An 11,817-nucleotide genomic window follows, 5' to 3' on the forward strand; every position below is an offset into this window, starting at 1 on the left:
GCCTATATGATCTATGTGAGAGGTACGGTTCTAGAGTATGGGGTGTAAATAAAAACCTAGATTCCTTATAAATATATTGCTAAAGAGTGAGGGGATAAGAAGGAATCTGTAGGAACACTATGGGAAGCGCGTGTGGGTTGCAACACTATGGGAATCGTGCATGCTCAGAAATGTGGTGGGGGCTTTTGATTTGACATTGTTTTTGCTGACTTTTGACATTGCCTGGCAGTACATGAAGTGCTAATCTATATTCTACTACCCACTTGCAGAACAGCTGTACAAAAAGGTTATAGAAAAATTGCGCTGTGTACTGTTTATCATCTTCAACCTCTGGATCGAGCTAGCTGTAGCCAGTGTTTATGTTATGCTGCATTCGGTGGATCTGTGTGCAAATGGGTAATGGCATGTTTTTTTTTTTTGAGATCAATAGGCTGCATATATTAGGCACACTCCGATGCCAAAAGAGTCACAATACATCCTGGCGGGGAACCCAGCCATGAATTACACAAATTATTACTACAGCCTAATTTAGCTAAGCAATGCGCCACTCCGTTACCAGCTCGACGCACATGATTGACCGAGTGATCCTCGAAGCCATTAAGCAGAGTTTTTATTTCCTCCAGAACCGGACCGTATAGAGACCGATCCAACTCCCTACTCCTAAGCTTTGATACCACACTCAGTGAGTCTGTCTCCAAGCACACTTTTGCCACTCCCATATTCCTTGCTAGCACCAGCGCCTTCTTGCATGCCGCCACTTCCGCGCCCTCAAGATCCGCAACAGAGGTCAAAAAATGGCTAGCTCCTGCCAAGAACTGACCATGGTGGTCCCTAAGAACCACACCGCACCCTCCATTACCCCTCTCCGATAAGAACGCTCCGTCAGCATTGACTTTGTGCCACCCCTCCGCTGGTACTTGCCACCCTTCGGTCGGCTTTACTGGTTTTGGAACCTGTAGGGGTTTTAGTCCTGCCCACTCGTCCACCAAGAAAATTACCCGCCGGGCAACATCCAGAGGATCTATGATCGGCGTCCCATCCCTCGTCTCATTCCTTGCTAGCCAGAGCTGATACAAGGCCATCACTGCCAAGGCGAGCTCCTTATCATGCAGTTTGCCCAACCAATCCAGACACCAACCACGCAGCTCCCTCGGTGTGTGCACATGGGAGGGAGGGGCAGCCAGCGCGAGGCCCGTTTCTTCTCTCAGCAGGCTCCAAAAACGAGCAGAATGAGGGCATCTCCAAAACCTGTGCATAAGAGACTCCTCCCGATTACACACAGCACACAATATCCCTTGCTTGATGTTCCTACGCTGCAGCTCGTCGCCTACAGCAAGCCCATTCTCCATTAGCCTCCACACATGAACTTTAGCTTTCCCCGGTACATCAGCCGCCCATAGAGCCAACCAGCCCCTATGTTGGTCACACGATGATGAGGAGGTCGCCTTATCTCTCTGGCTCCGCTTCAGTTGCATCTTGAGATGGTAGGCTGACTTTACCGAAAATAACCCGTTTTTGGTGTAGTTCCATGCAGAATAATCACTGGTGCCAGCACGACCCACGGGTATCTTCACAATGTCAGTCACATCCGCCTCATAGAAGCACTCATTTAGCTTCGCCAAATTCCACCCTCTACCATCAGGGAGGAGAAGATCAGCCACCTTGGCCACCTCAGAATTTGGTCTAAGCCCCAGTGGGCGTTTTAGACCAGTGCGAGGGATCCAATTATCCTTCCAAACATCTATATCTTCCCCATCTCCAACTCTCATGATCAGACCATCTGCTAGGAGTTCTCTGCCATGCAATATGCTTCTCCACGTGAAAGAGGCAGCCTTAGGACAGCTTGCCGACATAAAGCATCCATTCTTGAAATATCTGGCCCGAAGCACTCTAGAGCACATGGATTCTGGGTTCGTCTGAAGCCGCCACGCTTGCTTAGCCAGTAGCGCCTGATTGAATACAGCGAAATTCCTAAAACCCATCCCGCCTCCCCTCTTCGGCACACTCATACGATCCCAGCTGATCCAGTGCACCTTCCGCTGCCCGTCCGCCGCGCCCCACCAAAAACGTGCAGCAATAGATTGTAGTTGATTGCACATTTTATTGGAGAGGCGAAAGCAGCCCATCGGGTATGTCGGGACCGCCTGCAAAACTGATTTTATAAGCGTTTCCTTTCCCTCCATTGATAAACCCTGCCCTTTCCATCCATGCACCTTATTCCATGAACGATCCGGAAGATGTTTAAAGGCTCCATCCTTGGCTCTCCCGACCAGTGTCGGTAAGCCCAAATACCTCTCTGAGAGCGCCTCACATTGTATCCCTACAATATCCTTGAGCTCTTGCTTAGTCTCCGCTGCACAACCTTTACCAAAGTAAACAGATGACTTCTGCAAATTTACTCTCTGCCCTGACGCCGCCTTATAATCCTGCAGAATTCCCCGTAGTGCATTGAGGCTTGCGTTGCTCGCTTCCAGAAAAACAATACTGTCATCGGCAAACAGGAGGTGAGTAATAGTAGGTCCACCAGTCCCAAACGAAACCCCCTCGACGACCTTCTCTAGCTGTGCTTGCTTCAACAGAGCGGAAAAACCCTCAACACAAAATAGAAAGAGATATGGTGAGATTGGATCTCCTTGCCGCAGCCCCCTTGTTGGAAGAAAACGATCTGAAGTCTCCCCATTCAGCTTCACCGAGAGCCTCGCTGAACAAACACATCTCATAACCATCGACACCCAACGCCTTGAAAAGCCCATGCTCAACATCATTTGCTCTAGGAACCTCCACTCCACCCTGTCATAGGCCTTCATCATGTCAAGCTTTACCGCACACAAGGGCCGCTTCCTTTTCCTCTTCCGAATAGCATGCACACACTCATACGCGATAAGCACATTATCCGTGATAAGCCTGCCGGGGACAAAGGCGCTCTGTTCTTCCGAGATCAGAATTGGAAGAACTCGCTTAAGCCTATTCGCCAGGACCTTTGACGCTATCTTATAAAGAACGTTGCATAGACTGATCGGGCGGAATTGAGTGAGCAGCTCAGGTAGCTTGACTTTGGTAATGGCATGTGGTATATAGAAAAATGTGTGTTCATGAAAGAGAAAAGAAGATTGACTATAACATTTTCATGACGAAGTGGCGAGGATAAAATAAATGTGTACTGAATGTTTTGGATGTAAGACTAACCGGTGTGAGACTGAAAGTTAGCGGTGAGTACGTGGACCATGGTACATGAAATATAAAGGTAGTACGCATGAGGATGTTAAATAAGGATATGAGCAACAAAAATCATGCTTGTTATTTCATTTACAAAAGGTTATTGCTTGAGAGGTGATAACAATGGGTGAACCAGACTACACATGTGTTTGATGAGGGGTGGGGGATTGTATAGGGTAGAAGAATTTACAGGGAAAGAGTGTGGTTCAGATCATGGGACCCATTGTTTGAATTCAAAATGTGTAGGTCCGGTCGGTGGGGTCCACATTTTGAATTCAAATGTAGGGCCGGGGTGTATAGTGCCAACCGGGGTCCACATTTTGAATTCAAATATGTGGGGTACCACTGGATTAGGTATGTAATGATGTAGGCTGAACGAAATTTGAAGATAACCAAAAAGGACTAATAGTGACACGTGTCGGCTGTTGAAGGCGTGCTCACATACCCATGTGATCACCGGGCTTCTTTTGAACTATGTAAACCTATTCCTAATAGATTGATACCAAAATAGCAGATCCAAATTATAAGAAATCCTATCGAAGCTACAAGTGCAGAATTCGTACCCTTCCAATTTAGGTTTGTTCTACTATGTAATTAAATTGCAAATATGGTTCAAGTAATAAATGCCCAAGTTTCCTTAGGATCCCAATTCCAATAGGACCCCCACGCGTCATTAGCCCAGTCGAGCTGCCGCTTGTCTGCTTTCCGCACTGCTTTCCGCTGGTGGGGCGGCGAGCTGCTGCTTCTTGGCTCCAGCCATTGAGGCGGAATAGTTGTCAGGTCGCCGCCGGCTACCTTATAGCCTGTTGCTGGGTGCGGATCAAATGGTGCCGCCACAAGAGGGAGGAGGCGAATAGCACACCAGATAGATTTCTGAACTCATAATTCAAACCTGGCCCTCGCGACTGTCCAAATGCCATAGAGTATCGAGCTTTGGACGTCGCCACCCTACCACCTCACCCACGCTTCATGGCCTCCCCTGTCGACCAATACCTCGACACCCTACAACTCGCCTCCAGCTAGTTGCTTCGATCTACTGGGTGTTTCCCATCGCAGCCATCTGCTGTTAATTAACCCATCATCAACGATGTTCAAGGACCAATAGCATGTGCCATCGATCGATCATTGCATCCTTTAATTAAGCTAAGCTGATCAAGCGGCCATAATTTACATTTTCCATGTCTTATGGATGGCTTGATCCTCGGCTAGCGATCCTCTAATTAAGCTAAGATGATCAAGCTGCAATAATTTACCTTTTACATGTCTTATGGATGGGTTGATCCTTGGCTGCCACGGGCTCGAGACTCGCCAAGAGGAAGAGAACTGGAGGGTTATTTGGTGAGTTGGGTTTCTCTTTTATTCTAAACAATCTTGCAGCAAGACAATACCCATACTTCTAAATATTGATTAGTGGAGTGTATGTGGCGAGGATTTATTCCTTGGTATATTAACAATTATTGGTACTCCCTCCCTCTCACAAAAGTTGTTTTAAATTTGTCGAAGTTCAGATGTATCTAGACACTATGTAGTATATGTAGATACATTCAAATTTCGACAAATCTCAGAAAAGTTTCATAAGACGGAGGGAGTACTTCTTTTGGTGGTATCCTATTTTTTCCTCTTTAATTATAATAAATATCTTATACTCGATTTGTCCAACATGAACCAACTAGAAATATTAGTATATGATGCCTTTTATGACTTCGTTTTCCTTGACCATTTTCATGGCTGCATTTTTCAAATTGTTCAATGTTCAACTACAATCATTCGTGTCACTCAGGTAGCAGTTTTGCAGGATATGTTACACTATTATAATTTGACCGAGCGACAAAATTACACTATTACAATTTTACCCAGAGACGAAAGAGTTCAAACCTTAGAAAATTACACTATTACAATTTTACCGAGAGACGAAAGAGTTCAAACCTTAGAAGATATTTGCGTTGAAATGAATTATTTTGTTATTATGCTAAGATTGTGCGTTATTTTTGCAGGCGTTGCTACAAATATGCAGAGGGATAAGATGTACAGTGACCTCCCAATCTGCAATTTAATTTAGTGGTTAGATCTTTCTTCAATTGACACTGCACAGCTACGAGGTTTGCAGATGTATATATCCACAGGGCTTTAGACATCAGATGGTGTTGGTGTTGAGAGAGATTGGCTTCATTTTTGTTGTAATAGTTAGATTTGGGAAAGGTATTGCAAATTGTTCATATGGGGAAAGGCTAGAGTTATGGTTTCTCAAGGTGTCTTCATAGTAAATGATTGGTGCCATCTACCGTGGTCATATATTTGGTTCCGAGGTCTACACTGTAATTCAGATTAAAATCAAGGCCATCATGGTTGGTCCATCGACAGCCGAGCAATGGGTGCATGCTTATAATTATTATTTGGTGAGTTGGATTTCTCTTTTATTCTAAACAATCTCGCAGCAAGACAATACCCATACTTCTAAATATCGATTAGTGGACTGAATGTGACGAGGATTTATTCCTTGCATATTAACAACGCTACTCCCTCCGTCCCATGAGGGAGGATTTATTTCTTGGAATATTAACAATGCTACTCCCTCCGTTCCATGAAGGTTGTCTGAGATTTTTCAAAATTTGGATGTATATAGATACTATTTAGTGTCTAGATACATCTAAATTTTGATAAGTCTCAGACAACCTCGTGGGACAGAGCGAGTACTACTTTTGGTGGTATCCTATTCTTTCCCCTTTAGTTACAAAATCTTATATTCGATTGTGGCGAGGATATTCCTTGGAATATTAACAATTAATGCTACTACTTTTGGTGGTATCCTATTCTTTCCCCTTTAATTACAATATATTATATTCGATATGTCCAACACAAACCAACTAGAAATATTAGTATATGATGTTTTTTTATGAATTTATTTGATCCTCAATTGTCCTCATGGCTGTCGTTCATGGTATAAATACATGTCTCCTTCACAACACTTCAACGTGACAGTACCAAATCCAGCAACTCCCTTAACTACATAGGTAAATACATTATCTTGGACTACATACATCCTTCCTAACCCGTATGTCGATAATGTTATTCCTTCTTATTATGCTGACATAGTGCCATGGTCATGACTCATGTACTCTTGATGTGGCCCTCGGACAAATTCTTGACATCGACAAAGATGCTTCATTTGGAGTATATATTGTTTGCCTGAATTATTGTTTCTGTCATCCCTGTCATGTAGAAGCCATGCTAATTTGCACTGGTACAAACGTTCGAAATATGCAGATCAAGTCATAATTTAGGTTGATATATTCTTATGCTTTTCTTATCACTGTCAAATAACATATTTCATGCTTTCAACCTTTGAGTAATATTCTGATGGTAAAACATCGATTGGCCTCCGGTCAAGCTTGCAGGCTATTGCATATTTAGCAACAGGTCTTCCAATACATGAGATGTGGAACAAAATATTAATACGCCCACACTACAATATTTTAATGTATAACTGGAACACTTTTAGGTTACTATGCTTTAATAGAAGGAGGCTGTAATGTTTGGAGTTTAGATTATACTTTGTTTCACTGTGTTTTACAGGTTTGTGGTAGTTGTACCACTGCTATTTCTACAATTCAAGGGGTGTTTTATTTACTATCTCCTCTCAAATTTATATAACGTGTTTTTGTCGGTTGCCTCTTCATTCTAAACCAATTTTGTGCAGTACACGCCAGTAGTAGTGTAGGCTAGAAACTAGTGTCTCTTGTATTGCCAAACTTTTCTTGCATCTTGCAATTAATTAAGTCAATGCCAACGTTTAAACCGACTATATACAGAAAAAAGTCACCACAACGGGTGCGGCGTGCCAGCTCCTAGAGTATCCCATGGACAAGAAGCACTAATAAAAAAGGATACAACATTTAGTAGGGTTGATCAACTGACCAGTTCATGAGGCATATGTATCCAATTATGTTCTTCACACGCCGAGCCTGCTTTTCAGTAGCTCTAAAGAACAAAGTATCATCGGCAAAAAGAAGGTGAGAAAACCCCGGAGATCTTCGGCACACCTTAATTGGGGTAGATATAATTTTGTTTAACCTGATTTTTGTTGTTATAGCCAGTGATGATGCAATATTGTCGAGTGCACCGCGGCGAGGATCGTAGGTGCCTTATTGACAAATAGGAGCTTGCAGCGCATGTGAGATCATTCATTAGTTGTTGTTCTAATAGTGTTTTACAAGGTTTTACGAAATCAAACTAATTTATTCATTGTATCGTGCTTCATGTGTTGTGCTTCCACATATTTCCTTTGTGAAGTATTGTTATGAGACTGAAGTTTGTTTCTGTCGCATCACATATCGCTAAGGAATTCACACTGAAAAAATAGTGTGCTTCCATCGATCAAGGAATGCTTTCGATCAAGGAATCCAGACCGAAAATATAGTGGATCCATCTAGTAGCCGATTCCCTAGCAGTACCCTTGGCTTCACACCATGTGTTCATTAGGAAGATTTTTAGTGGAGGACTACAGTATCGTTGATAGCTAGGCCACAACGGCCAAATATCGAAATCTCACTACTTTGGGATATAGTAGAACGCACCATTATTATACATTTATAGATCACTACTTTTTGCATGAGACCGACATGGCAACACCGACCCGGCGCCCACCCAAGTGCTCCCACGAAACACGCGTGACCGCGACGTGCCCAGATTCCGGCCCTAGCGTTTCTGTTTCTGGCCCTGTCGGTCTACTAAATCCCAAAGTAGTAAGAATTACAGATATATATTTTTCCGATAAAGAATTACAGATATTTCACACCATGTGTTTCTGGAAAGGATAAGAATTACAGATACGGAGCACGTGTACGTGGAGCATTCCTGGCATCCTGGCGCAGCGTTTCGCAAGGTTAAAAGGGAGGAGACGTTCGGCCGGAAGCACACAGCGCGCGGCGCACAACCTGGTTAGCTTCTGTTTTCTCGCTCAAGCTTGTTTCTCGCGAAGCAGCTGCTCGGGTTCGGAGGAGATGGCTGCCAATGGAGACGTCAACGGTGGAGAACGCAGTGCGGCAGCATTGAAGGACGTGCGCGCCATCCTGTTCAAGCAGTCCGAGTCCCTGGACGACTCGCTGTGCACGAAGATCGCCGGCGCCGACTTCAACGACGCCGGCCTTGGCCTTGCCGGGCTGCTCCGTTCGCTCGCCACCACTGGGTTCCAGGCGTCCCACCTCGGCGACGCCATCGACGTCGTCAACCAGATGGTAACCCTTACAAGTACTAGCTAATTCTCCTAATGGTTTTACCAACTGACAAACTAACTCTTCCTGCACTGTATTTTTGGCTGCTTTGAAGTTGGATTGGAGGCTGTCGCACGAGAAACCAAGAGAGGACTGTGACAAAGCTGAGCTGGACCCGAAATACAGAGAATCTGTCAAGTGCAAGATATTTCTTGGTTTCACTTCAAACCTCGTGTCTTCTGGTATACGGGATGTGATCCGGTTTCTAGTTCAGCATCACCTGGTGAATACTCCAACTCTCTATCTCAAAAAAAAAAAATCGAAAACAAAATAAGTTTAAATTATCAAACTTCATGCACTAGTCAAAGCAATCAAAAATCCGAACTGATATAAAGAAACAGTACAATCCACTTATACACTTCAAAACAGCCCTCGCACGTATAACGGGAAAGATAAGTCAACATGTGTAGACTCGGAGGTATAGCACAAGAAGCATATACGTGGACCGGTGACTCGAAGGTATAACTCAAGAGGCATATAAACGTTTGCTCCGGTTATCATAAGAATCCTAAAAAGTACCAAAATATCTCCAGTTACCTAGTAACTACTAACAGTGCATATTGACGACTAATTTCCAAATCCATAGCTAATTAATTTTGAACAAAAAATATGTGTTCTTCAGGTGGATGTTATTGTTACGACTGCCGGGGGCATAGAGGAAGATCTCATAAAATGCCTCGCACCAATGTACCGAGGTGATTTTTCTCTATCTGGAACAATGCTGCACTCAAAAGGGCTGAACCGGATAGGAAATCTGTTGATGCCCAACAATAACTATTGCAAGTTTGAAAAATGGATCATGCCGCTCCTTGACAAGATGCTACTGGAACAATCTACTAAGGTAGTTACTTCTATCGGCTCATGAGATTGGCAACAACATGTTTCAATAATAAAATAATTTTTATATCATTTAAAATGTTCGAAAAGTGTTTCTGTATATGCCATGACCAAATCTCCCCACTAATTTGGAAACACCATCATATCATTTTTAAGCAGTTAGCTGAAATATTTTTCAATGTTATGGAAAAAACTATTTGTTGGAAGCAGTTCCCTAGTCAATGGAAACAATTCTTCAGTCTATATACATTGTCCATCATCTTAATGTTTTGCTTATCTTCTTCTATATCTTATTATTTGCAGAATGTTTGGACACCATCAAAGGTGATTGCTCGCCTCGGCAAAGAAATAAATGATGAAAGCTCCTTCCTTTACTGGGCACAGAAGGTAATATGCTTTTGACTACACATAAGTTTCTTACAAATGGTCAAAAGATCTACATGCCTATGTAAACGTCGATCACACAAAACTCTCTGTAAATAAATAAATAAACTTTGGTTTCTTGGTGAGGAACAATAATGAATACACCTGTTTTTGTTTTCATGCAAGACTGAAGTTACACTGTGCTGACTCGTTAAAATTGACCAGAACAATATCCCTGTATTCTGCCCAGCATTGACTGATGGATCAATTGGAGACATGTTGTTTTGCCATGCAGTTAAAAATCCTGGTCTTATTATTGACATTGTGCAAGGTAAGTTCCACTGTAATTTCTCTCTCGATGTGTTTGTATTTTCAAATCCTGATGTTTTCTGCAGATGTAAGGATGATGGATTGCGAAGCAATTAATGCAACCCCAAGGAAGACAGGGGCTATAATTCTTGGTGGAGGCCTTCCAAAGCATCATATATGCAATGCCAATATGCTCCGCAATGGTACAGATTATGCAGTCTACATCAACACAGCTCAAGAGTATGATGGTAGTGATTCAGGAGCACATCCGGATGAAGCAGTTTCATGGGGAAAGATCAATGGTTCGGCAAAACCTGTAAAGGTATATATACACACCATCACTGGTTTCAGATTTTTATTTTTATTTTTGTGGTTTGTATACGGCTAGACTCTAGTACTAAAAAGTTCCACATATATATAAATAATTGGACATGCAGATTTATATTGCAATTGGTTTGCAAAGAAAATCCACTCATGATCTTGACCTGGCTTCTGATTTCCAAGCTGTCTTGATTTATCAGTTTGCTAGGCACCTGTTTTGCATTGCAGAATAGTGTTGTGCAATGATATCTACATCAGAAATTTGTTTTAGAGATCGAGCTAGCGGCGAATCTAGCCCATTTTACTAGGGTGGGGTAGACCTGATTTGGGTTACGTACTTTTACCTTATTTTCTATGAAATACGTATGCGCTAGGCTAAATCTTAGGGTGAGGCCGCCCCACATTTCGACCATGCTGGCACCGCCACAGTGAGCTACATGGAGCTAGCTTTTTCAAAATTTGAAAAACTCATTTCACGGTTTCAAAAAATTCTAAACAAAAATCCTTAATATAGATAATGATAGAGTCTACAAACATACAAAATCCCAATCCAAAATACCTTATATTCAGGGCTTACCAAAAATGACAAAATCTGGTAGAATTTGGAGGATTGAAATTTTGCACTGTTTCACAACTTTATATGCCAGATTTTGTTAGTTTTGTGCAGCTCAAAATACGGGTATTTCGAGTTGTGACTTTTTCAGGTTCGTAGAGTACACTATTTTCTAGATCTAGAATTTTTTTGAAACCTCAAAATGCAGTTTCTGTATAGTTCAAAAAACGAGCTATGTGTAGCTCGTGCTCCACACGATCTGCTGTCAACATATCCTATTGGATGATTGTTACTGCAACCTAACGTGTCAGCTTTTGGAAATGTAGGTCCACTGCGATGCAACCATTGCTTTCCCTTTAGTTGTCGCCGCAACATTTGCCCGTAAATTTCATGGCCTGGAATGAACCATCGAATTCCTGGCGGCGAAATGAGGACGTTGATCAATATGTTGTTTGCTATGATATTCCTTTTTATGTGGATGCCTATAACCTCAATGTAATCAAAGCTATAACCCATGTGGCATTACTAGTGTTAACACTCTTTCATATATCTGTGTAACTCTTACAAAATAAATCATCCCATGGCTATATGTGGATGACTTTGTACGCATTGAGAGGATATAAATAAGATGATCAAGTTTCGTTTCTCACTACCTCCGCTTTTGGAATGTTCCGACATTTAATTAGTACTCCCTCCGTCCCAAAAATGTAAGGCGTCTAAGAATTAGTTAAAAGCCAAACCTTTCTAACTTTCACCAAATATTTAGAGAAAAATATTTACATCTACAATATCTAATGGACACATTAAGAAAATATACTTTATGGTGAATCTATTGATACTGATTTAGTATTGTAAATGTTTATATTTTTGTATATAAATTTGGTCAAACTTAAATTTTTTTGACTTTTAACTAATCCTTAGACGCCTTACATTTTGGGACGGAGGGAG

The 11,817-nt window shown here is 42.2% G+C and overlaps 1 protein-coding gene across 1 annotated transcript; it reads left to right on the forward strand.

The window, feature by feature from the left end:
* The first annotated feature begins 8,125 nt into the window (after positions 1-8,125).
* On the forward strand, positions 8,126-11,518 carry LOC124704257 (deoxyhypusine synthase-like). The gene is made up of 7 exons (XM_047236501.1): positions 8,126-8,450; positions 8,542-8,709; positions 9,109-9,327; positions 9,627-9,710; positions 9,912-10,017; positions 10,082-10,317; positions 11,196-11,518. Exons 1-7 carry the CDS (start codon positions 8,217-8,219, stop codon positions 11,271-11,273), a joined length of 1,125 nt encoding a protein of 374 aa, XP_047092457.1. The 5' UTR covers positions 8,126-8,216; the 3' UTR covers positions 11,274-11,518.
* Positions 11,519-11,817: the final 299 nt, after the last annotated feature.

Source organism: Lolium rigidum, chromosome 3, assembly GCF_022539505.1.
Source record: "Lolium rigidum isolate FL_2022 chromosome 3, APGP_CSIRO_Lrig_0.1, whole genome shotgun sequence".
NCBI classification, from domain to species: Eukaryota; Viridiplantae; Streptophyta; class Magnoliopsida; order Poales; family Poaceae; genus Lolium; species Lolium rigidum.

What these genes read in the sequence shown, in the direction of transcription:
- LOC124704257 (XM_047236501.1), top strand. Translation starts at nt 8,217, where the DNA reads ATGGCTGCCAATGGAGACGTCAACGGTGGAGAACGCAGTGCGGCAGCA. An exon ending in TTCTAGTTCAGCATCACCTG is followed by an intron (nt 8,710 to 9,108) that starts GTGAATACTCCA and finishes TGTGTTCTTCAG; the next exon opens with GTGGATGTTATTGTTACGAC. An exon ending in GTTCGGCAAAACCTGTAAAG is followed by an intron (nt 10,318 to 11,195) that starts GTATATATACAC and finishes TTGGAAATGTAG; the next exon opens with GTCCACTGCGATGCAACCAT.